This window comes from Haliotis cracherodii, unplaced genomic scaffold (assembly GCF_022045235.1).
Source record: "Haliotis cracherodii isolate W230 unplaced genomic scaffold, xgHalCrac1.p SCAF_13, whole genome shotgun sequence".
Lineage (NCBI taxonomy): Eukaryota > Metazoa > Mollusca > Gastropoda > Lepetellida > Haliotidae > Haliotis > Haliotis cracherodii.
Genome location: NW_027266268.1, coordinates 40,433,284 through 40,459,635, shown reverse-complemented (window position 1 = coordinate 40,459,635; position 26,352 = coordinate 40,433,284). Strand labels below are relative to the sequence as shown.

The 26,352-nt window shown below is 42.2% G+C and overlaps 1 protein-coding gene across 1 annotated transcript in view; it reads right to left on the bottom strand.

The window, feature by feature from the left end:
* LOC139459935 (carboxyl-terminal PDZ ligand of neuronal nitric oxide synthase protein-like) overlaps positions 1–18,072 on the bottom strand; it is a 215,285-nt gene extending 197,213 nt beyond the window's left edge. Inside the window, exon 1 of the mRNA XM_071241670.1 lies at positions 17,220–18,072. Within this exon, the coding sequence (XP_071097771.1) occupies positions 17,220–17,327 (108 nt within the window). The 5' untranslated portion in view covers positions 17,328–18,072. The remainder of the gene's footprint in view (positions 1–17,219) is intronic.
* Between the last annotated feature and the right edge of the window lie 8,280 nt (positions 18,073–26,352).

Here is a 26,352-nt window from a genome sequence, read left to right as displayed (position 1 = left end):
CCCATCTTCAATGTTACCTGCCCATCTTCAATGTTACCTGTCCATCTTCACTGTTACCTGTCCATCTTCACTGTTACCTGTCCATCTTCAAAGTTACCTGTCCATCTTCAATGTTACCTGTCCATCTTCAAAGTTACCTGCCCATCTTTAAAGTTACCTGCCCATCTTTAAAGTTACCTGCCCATCTTCACTGTTACCTGTCCATCTTCAATGTAACCTGCCCATCTTCAAAGTTACCTCAGACATTATGAATATTGAAACAGAATACGAGACAAATCCCATCTTGTTTCATTTGCAACAATGCAAATAACTACTTGGGAACAGCAAAAGACACCACTTCAGCCTCTGGTAAATATATGGACCAAGTTTGGATGAAAAATCTTCCATGGTTTTCAAGTTATGCTCCGAAAATGAAATACGGACAGACGGACATACCAGATGATGCCTATAACATATTGGAGTAACTCTGAATACAGGAGTAGTCTTACAATTATCTGCCAGACAGTCGGGCAGGTGGAGGAAATTTTTATGCAGCCAGACAGAAAAGTTATTAGCCACGGGCAGGAGGGCAGGCCGTATTTTGGACAACGACTAAAACCTACTTCAACAGAACTCTCTCATTAAAAGGCCCAAAGTTTCTACAACAAAGGTTTTTACAATCTGACAAAGTGGCAGTAACCATGTAACGATACACGTCCTCCAGACTAGTAGGCCAGTTTTCCAACTCTACACAACCAAATCCAACCACAGTCCTTGAGATGAAACCCGCTGATGGAAGTAAGTTTTCCAACTGTACGTATCTAACTGTATTCTTGACATCAACCCGCTGATAGAAGCAAGTTCTTAACGTTGTTCTTATGAACTCATCATGTGCATTTCTATAAACCAGAAGTCCCTTATCCTAGTTTTCAGAGTTAATACTGTACATATCATGAAGTTCTCTCTCCATGAAGCACTGTACAGTATCAATGAGACCCACCTTATAGAAGGCAATGCAGTACATACGACAGTTCTCCCTCAATGAAGCACTGTACAGTATTAACGAGACCCATCTTATAGAAGGCAAAGCAGTACATATGACAGTTCTTCCTCCATGAAGCACTGTACAGTATCAATGAGACCCATCTTATAGAAGGCAAAGCAGTACATACGACAGTTCTCCCCCCATGAAGCACTGTACAGTATAAATGAGACCCATCTTATAGAAGGCAAAGCAGTACATACGACAGTTCTTCCTCCATGAAGCACTGTACAGTATTAACGAGAACCATCTATAGTACGAGGGCAATGCAGTACATATGACAGTTCTCCCTCCATGAAGCACTGCACAGTATTAACGAGGCCCATCTGAAGTACGAGGGCAATGCTGTACATATGACAGTTCTCCCTCCATGAAGCACTGCACAGTATTAACGAGGCCCATCTGAAGTACGAGGGCAATGCTGTACATATGACAGTTCTCCCTCCATGAAGCACTGCACAGTATTAACGAGGCCCATCTGAAACGAGGGCAATGCTGTACATATGACAGTTCTCCCTCCATGAAGCACTGCACAGTATTAACGAGAACCATCTATAGTACGAGGGCAATGCAGTACATATGACAGTTCTCCCTCCATGAAGCACTGCACAGTATTAACGAGGCCCATCTGAAGTACGAGGGCAATGCAGTACATATGACAGTTCTCCCTCCATGAAGCACTGCACAGTATTAACGAGAACCATCTATAGTACGAGGGCAATGCAGTACATATGACAGTTCTCCCTCCATGAAGCACTGCACAGTATTAACGAGGCCCATCTGAAGTACGAGGGCAATGCTGTACATATGACAGTTCTCCCTCCATGAAGCACTGCACAGTATTAACGAGGCCCATCTGAAGTACGAGGGCAATGCAGTACATATGACAGTTCTCCCTCCATGAAGCTCTGTACAGTATTAACGAGGCCCATCTGAAGTACGAGGGCAATGCAGTACATATGACAGTTCTCCCTCCATGAAGCACCATACAGTATTAAAGAGGCCCATCTGAAGTACGAGGGCAATGCAGTACATATGACAGTTCTCCCTCCATGAAGCACTGCACAGTATTAACGAGGCCCATCTGAAGTACGAGGGCAATGCTGTACATATGACAGTTCTCCCTCCATGAAGCACTGCACAGTATTAACGAGGCCCATCTGAAGTACGAGGGCAATGCAGTACATATGACAGTTCTCCCTCCATGAAGCTCTGTACAGTATTAACGAGGCCCATCTGAAGTACGAGGGCAATGCTGTACATATGACAGTTCTCCCTCCATGAAGCACTGCACAGTATTAAAGAGGCCCATCTGAAGTACGAGGGCAATGCAGTACATATGACAGTTCTCCCTCCATGAAGCACCATACAGTATTAAAGAGGCCCATCTGAAGTACGAGGGCAATGCAGTACATATGACAGTTCTCCCTCCATGAAGCACCATACAGTATTAAAGAGGCCCATCTGAAGTACGAGGGCAATGCAGTACATACGACAGTTCTCCCTCCATGAAGCACCATACAGTATTAACGAGAACCATCTGAAGTACGAGGGCAATGCAGTACATATGACAGTTCTCCCCCCATGAAGCACTGTACAGTATTAACGAGGCCCATCTGTAGTACGAGGGCAATGCTGCTGTAAGAACATCAACCGAGAAAGCAGACGCTAACTGATAACAATTCCAGGCACAATTCCCTAAGCCATAATGGAGACCGGACAAGCTTTCCAAGGAGCTTATTGTTATTCTTACAAATATTGACCATGGAGATGGTAATGAAGGAAGATCCCACAGTAGTCGCTAAACTCCCCCGACGTCCTCGACTGTTTCATCCACTGCCGACCATGAATACTAATCTGCCCATCAAACTGATGAGTCGACAAATTTCTGACACACTACGACAATTTTAACGTGTTTTTACTGTTGGACAAATCTGCTGGCATTTAAGGTAATCTGTTATAAGTATTGCTACTTCTAAAGTACAGCTCATAAAGCTGTGAGGAAGAATGCGACATCTTGTTCTGATGGTCAAATTGGACCCCTTTGCTCAGTGTTGTCCAATCACGTAGATCGGCGCCGGTATTGACATAGCCGAGTAGGGACGTCTAGCAGTAATTTGCCACGCCAAAAGTCCCTGATCACACCGAGGCATGGCGTGGTGCCGGAATTATGGGTAATTTTGTCAATGGATTCTCCTCAACTCCACGTCGCCATGCCAGGCCAGGAGCAAATATTGACAGTAAATTTGATCCTGCGGAGTTCAAAAAGAAGTCAATAGTTGTCCAAGTTGCTCAGGAGCATTGGCTTGCAAGAAGTTTTGTGTGATTTGGAAAACAAAAGTCAGACAAGTGAGAGGGCTTCATTGCCTGATGAAATAATCACCGCAGCTCGAGTTGCAAGACTTACCGGATACTCAAGACCCCCAACAGAAGTGGAAGGAGGCACCATCAGTGCACAACCACCACCCTCATCACCCTCATCACCCTCATCACCACCATCATCACCACCACCACCACCACCACCACCATTATCACAATCATCATCACTATCATTATCATCCCCATCAACACCATCACCAACATCAACATCATCATCCCCTTGAACACCATCAACATAATCATTATCAACATGATCCCCTTCAACACCATCAAAATCATGAACATCAACATCATCATCAACACCATCACCAACACCAACATCATCATCCCCTTGAACACCATCAAAATCATCATCACCATCAACATCATTCTCATCATCATCAACACCATCACCAACACCAACATCATCATCCCCTTGAACACCATCAAAATCATCATCACCATCAACATCATTCTCATCATCATCAACACCATCACCAACACCAACATCATCATCCCCTTGAACACCATCAAAATCATCATCATCATCATCATTAACACCATCATCAACACCATCACCAACACCATCATCATCCCCTTCATCACCATCAAAATCATCATCATTACCAACATCATCATTACCAACACCATCATCACCATCATCAACAACAACATCCTCAACATCATATAACACATTAAATAATCCAGTCACAGCTATTTCTATGTCACATGTTATTGTATCTTGCTGTCACACGTAACAGGTCCCAATCTGTGACTGCCCCCGTGACGGCCTCCATCGTGTTGTTGACTTGCCCTCCATGTCAAGTTGTTCCAGCATCAGTAAACACTCAGTCATTGATTACCTGACATCATACATTATTGACAACATCACATTACTTATAATTGTATCTTCCACCCAAATCGATGGATTACTTGAAGTCAGGTATGTTTCTCTGTCACAACTATAGTCTGGAAGGTAATTTAAGGTACCGACGTTTACTACAATATCTAAAGAACTATCAGACCTACTCCAGTCAAAATTGGTATGAGATTATTAAACAGTCATACATAACTGGATATTACATTTAAACACAATCGGTGCATGAATAAAAAATCTGTCTATTTAGCTATCACTATATTTCATCAACAACCAGACCTGTTCGTCATGGGTGGAACGAGCATTCATTGAAACAGCCATCTGCATAATGCTACCCCAGTGTCACAGGACCATATGACACAGTTGAACCAATCACGGGAATCACGCACGTTGAGACGCCCAACGCTAACACCGTATTCGTGCGTGCATGATTCCCTAGCACCCTTTCGAGTAATGTAATATCCAGTTATGTATGACTGTTTAATAATCTCATACCAACTTTGACTGGAGTAGGTCCGATAGTTTTTCAGATATTGTAGTAAACATTGTTACCTTAAATTACCCTCCAGACTATAACAGGGGATTTCTTACACAGGCCTTCAAACAAGGGGGTTCCAGTTCGGGACAGAATCTTTTGAGGCTACTAATCTGAACATGGCTGTCAGCATAATGTTCAGTAGACTTAGTGTTGTGGCATGGAGTGATATTTAGGAGCTTACCAGATCAAACAAGACTTCACTAGACTCAGGGTTCCGACTACTGGCTGAAGTCACAGACTGGGTTTCCATCGTGTGTCTTACAACGAGGAGGTTTCCAACAGGGGGTTTCCAACAGGGGGTTTCCAATAAGGGGGGGAGGCACAACGAGGGATAAGGGATTCAACAGATTCAAACATGGGTTTTCAACAATGGTTTACAACAGGGGTTTTCAACAAGGGTTTTTAAAAAAGGATTCAAACAAGGGTTTTCAACAGGGGTTTTCAACAAGGGTTTTCAACTGGGCCTTTTAACCAGGGTTTACAACAGGGGTTTTCAACAGGCCCAGGTTTTCAACAAGGGTTTTCAACAGGCCCAGGTTTTCAACAGGCCCAGGTTTTCAACAAGGGTTTTCAACAGGGGTCTTCAACAAGGGTTTTCAACAGGGGTTTTCAACAGGGGTTTTCAACAGGGGTTTTCAACAAGGGTTTTCAATAAGGGCTTTCAACAGGGGTTTCAACAAGGGTTTACACCAAGGGTTTTCAAAAAGCAAAGGTTTTCAACAAGAGTTTAACAGGGGTTTACAATAAGGGCTTACAACAAAGGTTTACAACAGGGGTTTTCAACAAGACCAGATTTTCAACAAGGGTTTTCAACAAGGGATTTTTCACAGTATGGTGGTTCCTCGTATAGAGGAATCTGTATGCCACAGCAGAACTCGCCAGCCTTGTAAACATTATATATGTCTATTTGCTGCGTTCTCTATTCATGACAGGACTCGGCGACACACGACCTCCATGTCTCCTCGCCTCCTGTTCAACCTGCACTCACACATCGGCAGATTTATATTCTAGGCACATCCGACACTGATTTCTAACCACAACAATATGAACGACCTGCCATTACGTTAATTGGCTGAAAAAAAGTAGTATGGGATAGTAGCATATAAATTTAACACTTTTTTCCCCTTTTTTTATTTTGAACACTGCCTTTGGAATTATTGTTTTTGTGTGTATCTACATCCTCTCGTGCTGGCGATTCTCTCCCGTCTTGGATAATTACACAATCCTCGTCTCACGTCAGTGTCCATGTTCCAGCAGACTAAGTTTAAGTCGAACAAGGTCGAACATCCAAACATATCTTAATCACTGGTATCCCAATTTTATAAGAGGATTTCTGGTGATGTGAGTCTTTTTAAAAACTGGTTTACAGATTCAAAGCTTAAAAAAAATGAAAATTGGAAAAAACATCAAAACTGAACAGCCGTTTCTTTTATTATACCAAGTTCTTAAGTTCTTTTGCAACTGAAGACCAAGAAGACAAGCTAGACTGTCACTACTCAAATGGAAAATATATTTAGACCTTTTCAAGAAGAAAAACAATCTGAAATATGGCCTTCAACGGAAACAAAAAATTCTTGTCGACCTATTTGACTCATGATCTTCAGCATCTCACACACGACAACTGCACAAAAACATATGAAATCTGTTTGTGACGATGGACTGAAACATATTTTGTTCAATAGTAATTTCAAAAATAACATTTGGTTCTTGCTTATTAAAAATGATCTATATCTGAAAAAGATTAGAGAGACCAAATCCTTACCTATTTCAACTTGATAATATAAGCATAACTACATATACCAATGCAGCAAAATACAGATCTTAAAAGTCCACACATTTTGTCCCCAGCAATGACCCCAACTACTGACCTATTAAGGAAATTATACACAAAATGTGACAAAGCAAAAGTAAGGGTCATATAAATTTAATTTAAAAAATAGTCTTATTCTTAGAACAAGTTAATTGATATATGAACAGTTACTTTGGTACTTATTATTGTAAGTAATGTTATTATCACTCCCAGTCCTGTACCTCTTGGCATGTGAGTCTGTAAGGGTTAATAGTAAAACCTAGCAACTATCTTGAGAATTAAAAAAAATAAAAGTATTGACCTGTTTGTGATTTTTTTGCACACAAAAACCATTAACAGACTTTGTGCAACGAAATAAACAAGACTATTTTTAACATTTTAATTTTAATTTGTGGAAACTGGTCTGTGGAGAGTGAAAAAAGTGAGGCGAGTGCAGCCTAGATGATGAACCCTCCACATCATGGGGCTTGGGGACGACCTTGGGGACGACCCTGGGACGTCATGCTCTCATCATCGATGGAGGGGAAAACACGCAGCAAGCCAGAGGGCTCTAGTGGCTCTCTAGAACGCTCTTAATGAAGGACAACAAGACAGTAAAACCTCTGAATGTACAAACAACTCGTCATCCTGTAAGAGCACTTGACAGGTGTGACACACAGAATCTCTACAGACACTTAGCATCTATGGTGTCTGTATTGTGCATGATTTTCTTATTTTGTAAATTAAAGGAAAATTGAGAACAATAAAATTTAGCAACAAGGTATCTTATCTTATACTACACATCTGTCAACCAAACAAATCACAATTATGCATTAAAACAGAAAGTAGAATTCATCACATTTTTTTCTTCCTACCAAGAGTCCACTGTGACGTATATAAACCATGTCTAAACCAGACTTGTGTGGGACTCAAAGTTCAGTCTGTTTAGACAGTTATCTAAACAATAATCCTTGATGACAGTAACATTTGCACTGTCAGTCTTGTCCAATATTAACCATAGATCCGTCTCCGTCCCATTTCTACTGTATGTGTGAGGTGAGGTGAAATGTGGATTAACGTCACGTCCAAGATTATTGCACTTAAATAGCGATGTGCACGCGTGCGTGCATGGCTGCTTGTACTAGATTGTACTGCCGATTTATAGTGCTAGCCCACTGAGATACCATGCCGCAGTTTAACATGAATACCCCACTCAGACACAGTATACTGACTCCGAGCCGACCAGTCCTTGTTTTAGCCCCTTAATGCCGAGCGCCACACAGGGTAACATCAAGTACCTTCTTTTAATGTCTTTTGATATGACGTGGCCAGGAATCGAACCCCGAGCCTTCCGCTCTATGCGGGGGATGCTCTACCATGAGACCACGGAGGTATAGGTAGATGTAGGTAAATGAGGGACATTAACCCTTGACTTGAAAACAACCATTTCTACTGTTTTACTTTTAATCTATTTGAGTGAGTGAGTGAGTGAGTGAGTGCGTGAGTGAGTGAGTTATGGTTTTACACCCCTTTTAGCAATATTCCAGCAGTATCACGCTGGGGGACTTATCTATTTTAGCTTACCAATGATACTTTAAAGAGATCGATTAAAATATGAATATATATATTTGTATTTTAAACTCTGGTCTTGTGTTTTTTTTCAAACAATTCCACAAGCCAACCATTAACAACTTGACAGGCGGCAGTGAATCACACTCAAACATTTGTTTCTAAATAATGCAATTCTAAGCTGTAATTACATCTTCATTGTCTCCAAGTTGCTGCAACAAATAGGAATTCCTGTAGTTCTGTTTACCAATTACCTGCACGAAGCGCCGACAATCAGACCAATGTTTGGACGCCCATAAACCACCTCAACATTCTAATGGATGCAGTCATTGTGCCACGACATAACTCAATATCTGTCAATACCCCGCCGCTGGCCCTACAGGACAACACCGACCCTACAGGAAAACACCAACGCCAATCTAGAAACAATCATCACAGACCAAGTTTGAACACTGCTTCTTTCATTTAACGGACAATTTAATGTATGGTGAATATCCATCACATCCTTCCATCTCCTTCCATCATGTTCGATGGATGTCATATTCATCGCAGCCATTTCTCTGATACGATCAAGAACCTAATTAATTAATATCCCTAAACATGTGACGAGGTCAGCGCCACTGGCCGGACAAGGCATTATAGCTCTCATCCTCTGACCTCATGTCACAAGTATCTACAGTATTAACTAATTAAGGATTGATCATGTCCACAGGACACACTCATATATATATATATCTGCTAACACCTCAAAATAGAGGGATCAGACATGTTCACATGGCAGACAAAATGTGCTGTAACACTTCAGAATGGAGGGATCATCCATGTTCACATGGATGACTGACCTTTAAGTGTAGTAACACCTCAGAATGGAGGGATCATCCATGTTCACATGGATGACTGACCTTTAAGTGTAGTAACACCTCAGAATGGAGGGATCATCTATGTTTACACAGAAGACTGACTCTTATGTGCAGAATTGAAGGATCATCCATGTACACACGGAAGACTTACTTTTATGTGTAGTAACACCTCAGAATGGAGGGATCATCCATGTTCACATTGAAGACTGACTTTTATGTGTAGTAACACCTCAGAATGGAGGGATCATCCATGTTCACATTGAAGACTGACTTTTATGTGTAGTAACACCTCAGAATGGAGGGATCATCCATGTTCACATTGAAGACTGACTTTTATGTGTAGTAACACCTCAGAATGGAGGGATCATCCATGTTCACATTGAAGACTGACTTTTATGTGTAGTAACACCTCAGAATGGAGGGATCATCCATGTTTACATTGAAGACTGACTTTTATGTGTAGTAACACCTCAGAATGGAGGGATCATCCATGTTTACATTGAAGACTGACTTTTATGTGTAGTAACACCTCAGAATGGAGGGATCATCCATGTTCACATGGAAGACTGGCTTATATGTGTATTAACACCTCAGAATTGGTTTCATATATGTACTAACATGTCTACAGCCAACAGTTGTCTAAGGCCCGAAATATTCACCTGATTTTCAAAAATTATGTACTGCACAGATGTGTTTCAGTACATGGGTAAAAAGTATCTTAACTATTATCGACGTATTCTTTCTGACCAGTTAGCGATTTCTATGTGATAAATACTACGGTTTGAGAAAACATAAATTTAGAAACAAAAGCATGTTGAAGGGGCCAGACAATTTAGAGACCAGACAATTTAGAGGCCAGACAATTTAGAGGCCAGACAATTTAGAGGCCAGACATTTAGAGACCAGACAATTTAGAGGCCAGACAATTTAGAGGCCAGACAATTTAGAGACCAGACAATTTAGAGACCAGACAATTTAGAGGCCATACAATTAAGAGAACAGACAATTTAGAGACCAGACAATTAAGAGACCAGACAATTTAGAGGCCAGACAATTTAGAGACCAGACAATTTAGAGGCCAGACAATTTAGAGGCCAGACAATTTAGAGACCAGACAAATTAGAGACCAGACAATTTAGAGACCAGACAATTTAGAGGCCATACAATTTAGAGACCAGACAATTCAGAGACCAGACAATTTAGAGGCCAGACAATTTAGAGGCCAGACAATTTAGAGGCCAGACAATTTAGAGGCCAGACAATTTAGAGACCAGACAATTTAGAGGCCAGACAATTTAGAGGCCAGACAATTAAGAGACCAGACATATTAGACACCAGACAATTTAGAGGCCAGACAATTAAGAGACCAGACAATTTAGAGACCAGACAATTTAGAGGCCAGACAATTTAGAGACCAGACAAATTAGAGACCAGACAATTTAGAGGCCAGACAATTTAGAGACCAGACAATTTAGAGGCCAGACAATTTAGAGACCAGACAATTTAGAGACCAGACAATTTAGAGGCCAGACAATTTAGAGACCAGACAATTTAGAGGCCAGACAATTTAGAGACCAGACAATTTAGAGGCCAGACAATTTAGAGACCAGACAATTTAGAAGCCTTACAATTTAGAGACCAGACAATTTAGAGGCCAGACAATTTAGAGACCAGACAATTTAGAAGCCTTACAATTTAGAGACCAGACAATTTAGAGGCTAGACAATTTAGAGACCAGACAATTTAGAAGCCAGACAATTTAGAGGCCAGACAATTTAGAGACCAGACAATTTAGAAGCCTTACAATTTAGAGACCAGACAATTTAGAGGCCAGACAATTTAGAGACCAGACAATTTAGAAGCCAGACAATTTAGAGACCAGACAATTTAGAGACCAGACAAATTCAAGCAATTTAGAACTTGTCTCAACAAGAGTAACTCCAACCATCTTATCGATGTGGTTTACACTGAAAGTTGGATTGTTGTAATAGCAAGTGTGCTTGTGTCGGAGAGCAACTTCATGACAAATGGTGTAATTGTACTGGGGTTTTTCATGTAGTCACATGTAATGGTGGTTTTATTCAAGTGTTTTTTAAATACAATCCTGTAAAACTTGGTAGTGTTCAAGCATGTCATCATCATGTCATCGTCATTATCATGTCATCGTCAATATCATGTCATCATCAGGTCATCATCATTACCATGTCATCGTCATGTCATCATCATGTCATTGTCATTATCATGTCATCATCATGTCATCGTCATTATCATGTCATCGTCATTATCATGTCATCGTCATTATCATGTCATCATCAGGTCATCATCATTATCATGTCATCGTCATGTCATTGCCATTATCATGTCATCGTCGTCATCATGTCATCATCATCATGTCATTATCATGTCATCATCATTATCATGTCATCATCATGTCATCATCATGTCATTATCATGTCATCATCATGTCATCATCAACTGTAACTTACACTGGAAAATAATCAATCATACAGGCCATGATTGATTCCATGCTTGGCAACTGAAATCAATCAATAATTGAGAAAATGTTGAATTGGAAGAACACGTTCTGCATCAATTCTTCCTTTCTCCACGTCCCTGTACCATCCCGACAACAGCACCAACATCTTCTCACAAGACAACAAAAACCATATGTGTATCTCTCTGTTTTTCCCAACCAGCCGTAACCTGGAGACTCCGACTCTGACCTCACTCGGTCTCCTCCAGTTGCAACATCGTTCTTGTCACCATTGAAATTACAATCCCCATTTTTCAAACTAAAAAGTAAAAACAAAAGTCCTACCACTCTATTTGGGAAGAGGTAACACACTTATCTATGAGCTGGCCTAACTTCAGCATCAGAAATTGGCACTTGTCCTGTCGTCCTTGCCCAACTGCCCAATAGTTAAGGTGTCAGAAGGATTTGTAGAAATTTGCCATTATCTAGTCTTTTGCTATATGTTATCATTATCAGGATAAGCGGATGAAAACAGTTAGTTTCTATTGCTGAACTTGATGACTGTTTGATATATCATAAATCATATCTCAAACTTATTTCAGACAAAACATAATCTACCAAAGGTAAGACGAGACTACGCAATGTACGACTGTCTAGATTTAGACCTGACTTTCAACACAGCAAGGAGATACTGCCTATCTGCTTACAGATCACCACAAATATCATGTCATCTCATGTTGGCTGACTACGTCTCCTTGCTCCGAAACATCTCACCTCCAATACCCGATACCAGAAGCATCACAACTAATTACATACTGTATTTCCCATCACACTCAAAGATAAAACTCCCGTTAACGGAAAGCAATTATTATTTCTTTAACTCGGAAACTTCACAAGCAGTTCAGGTGAAGCCAAGGAGAAATTTGTAATATCAGTTTTTGTTACGATGTTTGAAGGGTTTTACGAGTAGTGTTTGAGAGATTTTACACATGTTCGAGAGGTTTTACTAGTGTTGTTTGAGAGGTTTTACTTGTGTTTGAGGTTTTACTTGAGATGTTTGAGAGGTTTTACTTGTGTTTTACTTGTGTTTGAAAGGTTTTACTAGTGGTGTTTCAGAGGTTTTACTAGTGGTGTTTTAGAGGTTTTATTTTGAGTGTTTGAGAGGTTTAACTTGCAGTTTTTTAGAGGTTTTACTATGTTGTTTGAGAGATTTCACTTGAGGGGGTTTAAAAGTTATGTTGGTGAGTTTTCACAAAAAAATTGGGAGAGATTTCACAAGCAGTGTTGAAGGGTTTCCACTTGCAGCACTGGAGACGTTTGGGGAATCCACCACTACTGCACAGCACATATCTCCACACCCAGACTCATGACGACATGATCATACAAACATGTAGCTAAAATAGTTTCCCAATCACCAGGTCATGTGCAAGCCACAAATATCTGCATACACAGGCTTCCTCCTCCCGATGTTCTTTCTCCATACCAGACAACGCATCCATGCTAACATTCCTAGAAACAGCGCATACCACACATTGTCTACATCACCTGTACATAGTGGACATCCTACACCTGCACATAGTGGACACCCTGCACTGAACATAGTGGACACCCTTCACCTGTACATAGTGGACACCCTACACCTGCACATAGTTGACACCCTACACCTGCACATAGTTGACACCCTACACCTGCACATAGTGGACACCCTACACCTGCACACAGTGGACTCCCTGCACTGAACATAATGGACTCCCTGCACTGAACATAGTGGACACCCTACACCTGCACATAGTGGACACCCTGCACTGAACATAATGGACTCCCTGCACTGAACATAGTGGACACCCTACACCTGCACATAGTGGACACCCTACACCTGCACATAGTGGACACCCTACACCTGCACATAGTGGACACCCTACACCTGCACATAGTGGACACCCTACACCTGCAGAGGGACACCCTACACCTGCACATAGTGGACACCCTACACCTGCACATAGTGGACACCCTACACCTGCACATAGTGGACACCCTACACCTGCACATAGTGGACTCCCTGCACTGAACATAGTGTACTCCCTACACCTGTACACAGTGGACACCCTACACCTGCACATAGTGGACACCCTACACCTGTACACAGTGGACACTCTACACCTGTACATAGTGGACACCCTACACCTGCACACAGTGGATACCCTACACCTGCACATAGTGGACACCCTACACCTGCACATAGTGGACACCCTTCACCTGCACATAGTGGACACCCTACACCTGCACATAGTGGACACCCTACACCTGCACATAGTGGACTCATTGCACTGAACATAGTGGACACCCTGCACCTGTACATAGTGGACACCCTACACCTGCACATAGTGGACACCCTACACCTGTACATAGTGGACACCCTGCACCTGTACATAGTGGACACCCTACACCTGCACATAGTGGACTCCCTGCACTGAACATAGTGGACACCCTACACCTGTACATAGTGGACACCCTCCACTGTACACTATTGACATAGCTCTCCAACGTTCCCAGGCCCACAGACAGATGTATGATAGGAATGAACCCTCATTTAGAAGTAATGGCAAAAAGTCATCTGGCAGCATTTGTTGCTCCTGTCTGCATCTGATCGCCCTCCGTGGGGACCTGATACTGGTCTACTGTGTGGAAACTGAGCTACGTCCATCTGCAGCATTCAGCACCGATAGCCATTAACTCTTATCTTCCCAACCTCAGCTACAGTGATGACAATAGCATCGTTGCAGCAGCAGTAACAGCTACCCAAATCCCACCACCACATCACCGGTACTGGAGCAATGTTGGAGGTTCGCCACTCACGGAGTCAACAACTGTTACACATTCTGTATTCTTGTGGTTTAACACTTTGTCCAGATTTCTCTCCCTCCTGACTGTAATGATGGTAGCCGGACACAGCAGATAGCCTATATGTCAGAATAACGGGAGTCGGTGGCTTACATCTCTCACATTACACCTGGGTTTATATCAGCAACAGATCTCTATACTCCATTCGACGAAGGTGTTTTGAAGGGAACTAACACTCCCCCCACCCCTCCCTCCCCTTCCTAACCTTTAATCTTGGGGTAACAATAGTCCACCATACATTCCCCACCCCTCAACTTGAATCTAGTAGTCCCAATACCCTCTCAGTCAGGCTTCTAACATTGGAATTACAGCAATGATATGTTTTGAGATTCCTACTGCGAAAATTCTTATGCATTTATAATTGAAAATCCAAATTATAAAAATTGACAAAATTATTTTTTTTTCCCTGTATGTTTACAGCAGAATTTCATGATTTTTTCCCCAATATGTTTACAGCAGAATTTAATGATTCAAAAATGTCAGTAAAAATATTTGTTGTGGCAACCATTGTGAGAAACCAGTCCCATGGATACAGGTCGATGCCGGTTTCAATAGTGTCTGGTGTCAAACATAATCTTGTGTTTCCACATGTCTGAGACCCTTATAAAGAAGGAACATCGAGACTGTAGAACACAAATTTTCTCTTCACAGTGGCATGTGACATTGTTCCTCTAACAAATTACTTTTCTATTTTTTTCTTTTCTGATTTCTGTCATAAGACTTGGGTATCAAATTATCTAGGGAAAAACCTCCACTCTGGCTTGTGAAAGGTATTGGCCTGATTTTCATTTCGCAATATATTGCAATAATTATGAATGTATTGCAACACATACCACGATATAATGCATGTGCTCTTTCATCTGTAATTTGCTATAAACCTAAATAACAATACCCCAAATGACTTGAAGTTTTCATCAATTCTGTACTTAAAGTTCCCGGACAGAATCCACAGACTAAACACAAGAGTCAACTCAACACTCAACAGCCAACATTAGGCCAACAAGAAAATGTAAAGTCAAAAATGTTCATTACAGATTTTTCTTTAAAAAGATAAACATGTCCACATGTTTATATATTAGATTTGCCCTCTGCCGAGAGACTTAGCACTGATGTAAACGTTGCCAACAACATGAAAATTATCTGAAAAAATGCATGATTTAAAAAACCCGCAATATATCAGTAGTTTCCAAAAGTATTGTAATACATATTCATCAGTATTTTTAATTGTGAAACAATGTATATCGGTAATATCGTGCACTTCTAACTCCAACTAAAAACACCACTGTGACATTCACACACGAAGATCATCAGCTGTCAATGTTGTTCAAACATGAAGATTGTATAAGTTGTTTGTATTTTCTCTGGAGACATTATAAGAGCAGCTAGACACACTGTAGTGGGCACTGGTCTAGTGTTGCTGTCAGACAGCGCGATATGGCCGATTGCTCAACACTTTATAACCTGTTCACATGTTAACTCGCTGACATAACAGGTTATCTCAGTAACACACTCATCAAGTCTGTCTGTCCAAGGGTCAAGCAGACCCTTCCCCAAGGGGGTCAAACAGACCCCCCCCCCCCCCCCCTTTCCCACCCTACCCAGGGGGTTGTATTCCTATACATCTGAAGACTTCATTACATTTCAAACATGTGACAACTTTCATTTATCTGCTTTGAAACTTGAAATCATAATAATTTTGTATGGAGTGAGTGAGTTAAAATTTTAAGTCACATCGGCAATATTTCAGCCATATCGTGACTATCAAAGGTGTAAGATTATAAATGCTTTGAAAACGTATAAAAAACCTGCCAACAATGGGCAGTAAAATAACTAGACTTATCACAGAGAAATATTTAAAACTAGTATGGAATCATAAAATTGATATTACGATACATAACAATACATTATAAAAAAAGGCTATGATCTCCAACAACTGAAAGTAGATCACCATACTGGGGACCATGGGGACTTACAGTACTTTTGCTACCTGCATGGACCCCAGCTGGATTTACAATGGAGCCATTCCATTATTCCTTACCTTATTCCGGCTATCACAATTTCTGGGAATACTGACACTTTAGAAATAATAAGGTAGACACAATTTTATGGATAACAACTTCTTTAATACTGTAAAAAGCGACGTTTCAGTATAGATCCTTATACGGTTGTCAAGCAAGACTGAATGAGGAACAATAGAAGTAATGACGACTGTTATTCAATACCAGGTGATACCTTTGTTGTGTCACACAATCATTGTATACTAGATAATATCAATGTTGTATCATACCATCATTGGCTAATGGGTAATATCATTGCATCATCCTGGTCATTGGATAGTGGTAATATATCATACCATTCATAGAATACCAGGTAATAATGTATCAAACTTGTCATTTGATACCTGGTAAAATCACTGTTTCAAAAGGGCCCTGGATGTTAGGGTATAAAAGAGTTTTAATTCCAAAATGAACATTAGAACATTCTACAGATCAAAGTATTTGTTTTGAAAACAGTACATAAAGTTCCTAATAAAATACATTTCACACTGTCGTCAGGAAGGATGTTTCGCTATGTTCACAAACTAGATCTGTCCACAGATTCTCCCCGAGTACACAAAACAAGCTCAGAATCCCATAGAATCCCACGTAAGCCCGCTCCGGCTGAGAAACGTCAAACATAACTTACACAACGTTATAATCATCTCGGCAGCTGTCGGCAATAAACAGCGAGCGAGTTTTGAGATGGTCCCCAGGCAGCCTGGAATTCCCGTTCGGGATTCGCAATAAACATGGTGTTCTGTGCCAAACATGTAATACAATACAATGCAACTCACCTTGGCGGAGAAAGGAATCCCGTGCTCAAAAGCATCGTCGTTGTGGAGGGGGATCCGACTGTCGTACCCGTCGTCGGAGACTAAATCGTATTGCTTTTTCGATGGCATTGTATTGTAAACACAGTCTCCCAACTGTCAAAGAACGAGCTGTCAAAAGTCCCCCTCTCCCCCCGTACTCGTGGCTCGTGTGTCGTGCTGGCGCTAGGTCCAAACATACACGTCACACAAGGAACCATCACACATTCTCAGAGAAGTTTGAAGCAAATCTTCCTTTCCGTGCGAAACTTGAAACCTTGATTGCGAAATTCGAATTGCCACAACTTCTCGCTACCCTCAAGTCGGCATGTTATCCAGCGACTAGGCAGACGGAATCTCCCCCGCGCCACGAGCTGCTAACCCCCTCACGTGCAGGGAGCGCCGTGTTTCACGGCATGTGTAGCAGATCTTCTACTTTGGAGGCAGACGGGGAAGCCTAGCACTTACTCACTTTGATCACGATAAAAACTTCTCACTCACACGAGGGCCGCCGATAGCTACCTTTCCACTCACTGCCGTTAGAACTAATCCTCCGCAACGAACCACGGAAATTACTCGTCAATCAAAGCCATTTCTAGTGCACGAGCGATCAATGATTGTAATTAACCCAGGACCAGACACCCAGTCTGCACATAACATCGAAAGTTTGCAAATCTTCGTTCCACCACCATTCAAACACTTCCGTACCCCAGCAGTCACGTGATTTTTTAACCCCTGACCTCCATGACGGCGCGTGCACTTTCGCACCAAATAGACAACCACGAGCTTTGATTGGTCTTCTCGGGAAGCGGGTGCCGACTTTGAAGACTTCCGCGGTTCCACCGTGACAAGAGAGTACGTTTGACACTGAAATGCGCGCGGTGCGCTATGGTTTGATGTGTAGCCGGTTCGACGAGGCGAGCTCCAGTGAATATTGAATGTGTTCGTAGTGATTCAGAGCGGAGGGATGCTCCCATCAATAAGAGAGACCGACGACTTGCCGCAAGCGGACCCGACTCATGCCTTTCTAGCTATGTCTGGCGCTAGACGATTTGCCTTCATTACTCAATCCTGTACTAAGTCTTTGAAAGCGACTAATCTCTTTACACCGAGTATATGTTGTCTAGGGACTAGCATACTTACTGGTACAGCTCGCTAACAAACGTGTTATCATCCATTAGGGGCCATATAATCATAACAATGGGCTATTTTAGAGTGATGTGCATGCATCGCGCAGTCGAAACAGACTCGACCTCCGTGCTAATTACTGCACATAATCAACACAAAATCGCCAGAGGCAACATCGCGGTTGAATAGAACCGCGACAGCCCAGTCTAACAACGCAATGATGTTTCGTCGATGCATACCCTATAGAAATTCTGATGGGTTAAATTTAAGTGATGGCGTATTTTGTGTGCAATGTACACTTTTAGACGCGTCGGGATTCACATTAAATGCAAAACAAATTCGATCTGTAATGAAAGTCTTTCTTCTCGCCTCTTAGCAAGCCCGCTTGATGCCCCTGTGAAATTCACGACCACTACTCATGACAATACATGTCAGTCATGTCGGTCGTTTGGTTGATACTGAATAGCCTTAGACATGTGGGCAAATTTGTAATATTCACCATGTGCTATCGCCTGTCACTATAAATAAAGTAAGTTTCTTTGAATCTTTGCCTCTGCGTATCTTTATTTCCAAAAATGGGGGAGGGGTAGCCTAGTGGTTAAAACGTTCGCTCGTCACGCCGAAAACCCGGGTTCGATTCCCTATTTGGGCAAAATGTGTGAAGCCCATTTCTGGTGTCCCCCGCCCTGATATTGCTGGTATATTGCCTAAAGCGGCGTAAAACCATACTCACTCACCGTACAGCCGAAGTCCGCCACGTTTGGAACAAGTATTGACCCCGAGTACCCATGCTTGTTTGGAACTGAGAAATGTTGAGTATTTAACAGTGAGCTGAACATCGCCGTGAGCGGTGTTACAGTTATGTCACGGCGTGGGAGGGACTCCCATGGAAACCAACGTCTAAGACATTTACCACGTTGTGGCAGCCGACCACACCGGCTTGGCGCTGACCATCCAAGAATCAGTAAAATGGCCAATCTGGGATTCTTTGTCCTGTGTTCTTTAATCTGTTGCGAATCTGTAAAGCGAACGCTTTAACCATTGCTTGTTGTTTAACGCCACACTCTGCAATATTCCAACTTTTCAAAGGCGGTCTGTAAATAATCGTGTCTGGACCAGACAATCCAGTGATTAACATCATGAACATCGATCTACGCAATTGGGATACTATGACATGCATCAACCAAGTCAGTGAGCCTGACCACCCGATCCCGTTTGTCGCCTTTTATGACAAGCATGGGATCTTGAAGACCTATTCTAACACGGATCTTCACGCGTTTAATCTGTTGACGCAGAATAGCAATTAGCATGAAAATAAACAACGTAATTCTCCTGTACATAATACTTAGTGGCAACTACATGTCGATCTGGGGTGGCCTAGTGGTTAAAGCGTTCACTCGTGACGCCAAAGGCCAGGGTTCGATTCTCCACGTGTACAATGTGTGAAGCCCATGCATTTCTGGTGTCCACTGCCGTGATATTGCGGAGTATTGCTAAAAGTGGCGTAAAACTATATTGACTCGCATGCAGATGGCCTCATTGATACTGGACATTTCAGTGAGATTTTTAATGAAATGTGATTGTTAGCATAATGTCCGCACTCACCATCATCGGATCCTTTTACTACTAAGGGACACAACTCTGCACCCCGTTTTAGACCACTGGGACAGATAATTACGGTTCAGGCCAGATGGCCACCAGGTCTGTGCTCAACTCTCAGAACCTGCAAGTGTTAACGAGGCTTAACGATTCTCAACACTGACTGGGCAGACAAAACCAAGATATTGTTCATATTGTTAATATAAATTCAATATGACGTCGTTCATTGTTTAGAAGGTGTCAAACGATAATTAACTTCCAATGATGACGGGGTGGGGGATGGGGTCTTAATCGTCGAAGGCGCCACAGTTCGCTGTGCAGAGTTGCGTCCTTTGGGCACGCCAGAAACCAATGATTGAGGTTCGAATCCCGGTTTGCCCCGATTATCTTTCTGGGTTTGTCAGCACCATACCTGTGATCGCGGGTTTCACCAAAGTGGTAAACGTCTGAGACCTGCATAACTTTGGTATTTCCTCCCAAGTTAGGCAGACACGCCGTGATATAACTGGAATACTGTTAAAAGCGGCGTTAAACCCAACTCACTCACTCACTCACTACACTGATGACGGTGCATGGTATTGAAGAGTTACGCAATTAAAAATTAAAATTAAAAGAGGATAAGAAGTTATAAAATCCCCCAGCCTATATATACAGTACCAGCCCAGCCGACCCGGTGGGTTAGAATAGGTCCTCAGCAACCTATTCTTGCCGTAAATGGCGACTATGCTTGTGGTAAGAGGCGGTTTACGGGATCGGGTGGTCAGGCTCGCTGACATGGTTGATGCATGTCATCGCATCCCAATCGCGGGAATCAATGCTTATGATGTCAATCAATGGATTGCCTGGTCCACACTCGATTATTTACAAACGCCGTCATATTGCTGGAATATTAGTGAGTGCGGCATTAAACAACAAACGAACTTTCAGCTGGTACACACGTTATTTGACGGCCCCTCGACGTTCCTTGTCAGTGAGCTGTGAGAGAATTAGCTAACACGCGATTATTGTCAATTTCCCTTGGTTTTTTGTTCACTTGAAGTGAGGTGCACCCCAGCCACCACCACCCCTCTTTCCCCCCCTCTCCACCACCCGACCTTTCTTCGTGACGAGAATCACACGAACTATTTACCTTAGCGACCTCCTACATAGGACATATCTTACATACTCCCCACGTGACCACGGCCTCGCCACGTGGCGGCTCTGTGAGTTTCCCTTTGATGTTCCCAATTGTATTTCTCGCCTGTTACCGATTTCTTCCAGTGCCATCCCCCGGTGCGGCCACAGCTAACGTGTGTCGAAACGCCGCTCAGCTGCTATTATCGTTTTTTGTGTTATTCATGTTGTCTGTGAAATCTTATTGAAACCAACAAAAGCTGTCGGTAAACGATTTGACGTGTTGTACTCAATTTACTTTGGGAGAAAACATTCGATTATGGAAATAAGAATTACTGGAATAACTATTAATAATTTGACAGATCAAAAGCACCTATTAACGCCGTGTTAATGCATTTTGTTGAAAGGATGTTTTCAAACTGTGGAATAAATATCTCATCTATTAGGCTAGCTCGTCGGCCGAGTTTGATCGTTGTCGACGATGTTGCAATGGGTGATCAGATTCAAGTAATGATGCTTTTACTGCTGTCATTGAAGATGTGTTTTATCATCCACTGATTGGCATTTGACTGAGGGAAAACTGTACCAACCTTTGACATAGTACGAATGTATCAGTCACAGCGTAAAACCTTTTAGATTAACTGAATAAATCGGTTTATCAAATGTGCACTCACGTTTTCTATGTACGGAATATGGATGGTCGTGTTCTCGGCATAACTAACTAACTCACTCACTCACGATCGATCGATCGATCGATACCGGTAGCACAGTTCACGTGCATATAGTACAATGTTATCCCATTCGATAGTTGTGTCTAATCTTTTACAAGAAAGATATATTTTTCATTACACTATATGTCACATTGTACATCTAAATAGTCGGTGTAGATTGTGATACCACCCCCATGGCTTAAGTATCATTAAACTTCTGCAGACAACAGATTCAAACAAACTGTGTAATTCATTTATATTCTATTTTGGCTTTGTTTTAATGTTTTTATGGCAATCTGTTTTCTTGATTATACAGATTTTAGTACACCGACTGGGTCCTGGATGTGTACCCGTGTAACTGGATCGACTGGACTGGGTTTACTTGTGATCAGCGACATGTATTCGGACGTATTAAACCATTACGTTATGATTTTTTTGTTTTGTTGTTTAACGCCGCACTCAGCAATATTCCAACTATATGACGGTGGTCTGTAAATATTCGAGTCTGGACCAGATAATCCAGTGATTGACGTCATGAGCATCGATCCGCAATTGGTTACGATGACATGCATCAACCAAGTCAGCGAGTCTGATCACCCGATCCCGTTAGTCGCCTCTTACGACAAGTATAGTTGCCTTTTACGGCAAGCATGGGTTGCTGAAGCATTTCGTTATGCAGTCAAGGGTGGTATGAAACGTGATTGTAAAGTCGAAAAAAAGACCACATGTACTTGTGAAGTTGAAGAGTCCCATCGTATGAATATCTAGATGGGAGGACGATGAAGCTGCTGCCGGTCTAGCCCCTGTTATTGATTGCTGAATTTTTTATAAAGCTTCGCTTCAATTAGGGCTTTTATGTACGATTTTCCCCTCCATGGATGTATAGAACCATCTTTTCGCTCTGTAAAATGTCGATAAATCACAGCGAAAAGCTGAACGATTTCTATATAAGCCAGAAATGTTACCAATCTGTTACAGTCCATGTGCTATACAAATATGGCGAAAAATGAATATGTTCTTTAACATCGTCTCCACAGCAGATCTCTTCCTCGTGCCCCGGAGCAGACTAACGGAGGAAACTCATTGCGGAGCCATTTACATTTTTTTAAATAAGCGAAATTGCTGTGGCATCATCAAAAATAGAAAGTCAACATGGCGTATTGAGCACCCGACTGTGTGAGCGAAGATAACACAGTTTATCAATTGACAGACTCGCGTGACGAGCACGCGCTCAGCCCAAGATCAATGTTCGCCAATTGTCGCCGTGATGCGGTTGCGTGCGAAACACAACTTAGATTGAATAATGCTTTGTTTTCCTCCAAGACTGTGGAATTCGTCGCGAACTGTATCTGGAACCCGCATACAATCTACCTTCGATGCCCTTTAGCGCGGTATAACGAGATAGAATGTACCCCAATATATCACTTATGAGACGTAATGTTTTAGACAGCATTTTACTTTATTTATTAGGAGAAAATCCCATCTGATTGGCGGTGGCACACATTACGGCTTCTGACTGGCACAAACGGGTGTATTTTTTAGCTTCTGTTACGTCATGGCGTTTATGTATTCTGATTTTTTGTCACGGTAACGTCAAACAACTGACGCAAGTTTTCTATGGTCCGTGTAACAAGGCTAATGACGTATTTGCAAGAAATAATTCTGGATCATACGCTTTCGAAAAACTAACACTTCAAAGTTCGATTTTCGGTTTATTTTTAATAAGAAAGAGCGAGTGAATGATTGTTGTTTCACGCCGCAACAAGCGATTTTTTAAGTTATATCGCGGCAATGTACAGTGTACACATCGAGCATAGACCAGACAAACCAGTGATTGATATTTTTGTAATAATCAAGCAAGTCAACGACTATGACCACCCTGTTCCATTAATGTGTCTCTTACGACCAGCAGATGCGGTGGGGTAGCCCAGTGGTTAAAGTGTTCGCTCCTCATGTCGAAGACCCGGATTCGATTCGCCACATGGGTACAATGTGTGAAACCCATTTCTTGTGTCCCCCGCCGTGTTATTGCTGGAATATTGCGGCGTAAAATACAATCCACTCACTCACTTACGCCCAGCATAGGTTGCTGCCAATTCTAAACAGGAGTTGAGCGTTTGTGGAACTATCTGACAGCATTATCACCACACTTGAAATACTCACCAGTTTTCGTAGTACTAATACACGGAATAATAACGGCGCACTCAGAAATATTCCAGCTAAATGACGGCGGTCTGTAAAAAATAATCGAGTCTGGACCAGACGATTCAGTGATTGATATGACCGTCGATTCACGCAATTGGGACAAGTAATACTAATAGACGGAATATCAGTACTTATAATACTAAGAAACGGAACACCGGTTCTTGTACTACTAAGACAGGGTGCAGCAATGAAACCTAAAGAGTGAGTGAGTGAGTTATGTTTAACGCCGCTTTGAACAGTATTATAGTTATATCGTAGCGTGTCTGCTTGATGTGATGCAGGTCACAACAACAAAAAATTACCACTTTGATGAAACCCACGAGCACGGGTATGGTGCTAACAAACCTAGAAACATATTCGGGGTGAAACGGGGATTCGAACCCACAATCATAGATTTCTGTCGTGCCTAAGGGACGCAACTCTACACAGCGAATTAACTGCGCCGCCTCAGACGACTTGGCCCCTGCTTGTGGTAAGAGGCGACTAACGGGTGCCCGGCTCACACGGTCAGGCTTGGTGACTTGGTTGATGCATGTCATCGTATCCCAGTCATGTGGATGCTCATGATATCAATCACTGTCTGATTGTCTGGTCCAGACTCGATTATTTACAGACCACTGTAATACATCTGGAATATTGCAATAACTGAGTACGGCGTTAAACAATAAACAAGCAAACAGACAGTAAAAGAACATGACCACGCAGCGTACTTGACTATAACGCGGGATGTCAGGGACACTCGTGACTGGCAGCTGTAGGCGGGGTTTAACGCCTCTGTCAACAGTGCTGATTGTTTTCACCAATGTGAGTCCCAGACATAAAGTTCTTTCGTAAAATCTATATCTACTAAATATATAAATACAATCCAAATGGAGCCCAGAACAATCCTTAAATTCAGGCGAGAACCGAGGCAATCTAGACTTGCCAAATCATTCTAGACTTGAGTTGGACTCCCTTTCAAATTTATCCTCTAGGGTTAGGAGGCAGACTAACCAATGTGGTGAATATGATTCTAGGACCTGCATCGCTTTCTTCAACATCAAGGTGAGTGAGTGAGTATGGTTTTACACTGCTTGTAGCAATATTCCAGCAATATCACGGCGGGGACACCGGAAATGGGATTCACACATTGTACCCATGTGGGGAATCGAACCCGGGGCTCCCGCATGATAAACGAAAGCTTTAACCACTAGGCTACCCTACCGCCACAACATCAAGGTGACTGACGTGAGTAGAACCGAAAGGCAGCGTTAAACCCTATTCACTCACTACTGCGTCATCTGTGCTATCAACTTCATCGTCATCATCATCAACGCCCACGTCGAAGGCACTACGACTACGTTGACTTATTGATGATTGATATCATGAGCTTCGATTCACGCCGTCGGGGTTCAATGACACGCAATCAACCAAGTCAGCGACCCTGACCACAACTACATCATCTGTGCTGTCAGTTTCATCGTCATCATCTTCAACACACACGTCGACCGTACTACGACTACGTGGTCTGTGTTCATTGCTGCAGCAACCGGGTTATAACAACCGAGGAGGACAGTTGCCGAAACGGATATCTGCCCTATTGATATCACGTGACAATGAATCGTGGAAACATTCGTCACCACTCGCCCCTTTCCGTAAGCTGCAAGAAGACTCGTCCCCCTATCGATGAATGTTATGTGCGAAAATACGACAAACCAATCAGAATGCGCGTATGATTTCAAGTTCTTCGTCAAAAAATCCCTCAGAAATATTTTTTGATTTTACATATGTCTTGCATCTAAAATGCCCGTTTGCGCTAAGACGGAACCCGGGCGCAAAAATGGCCACGAGAGGGGCACGAGTCGCTATTCGGAGGTGCACGAGTCGCTATTCGGCTTGTCCCGGAATAACACGAGTTGGTCACGAATGTCGTGGAAACTCTGTGAACTACCGGAGACACCCGAAGTACCTTAATGACAGGTGGTCTTTGAAATGTCAAATATTGCAGTTTCAAAGCTGCACAAATCCATTTCCCAATATACTTCTTTGATGCTATCCTTCTTTCAAATAAACTGACGGATTTAGTTGCTCGTTAATCATCAGATTGATTTCAACAAAAAGAAATGCAGCCATGTTTTTGTTGAATGTTTAATGTTTGTGTTGAAGTGGAAACTATCAGTGCGAGTGCCAACAGCCATTGATAATACCCGGCTCTGACAAGAAGCGCTCAATTTATAATCGTGTAATTTCATGGGAGATCCGAGCTTCTCTTTGTATTGCGCGTGGCATCGATTGAGCATGTGTTTTAAATCACAACTGGAATTACAGAAACTGATAAAAGATGATATTGCCGTTCCCCCTCAATAGCTGGACCTCACCTCCAG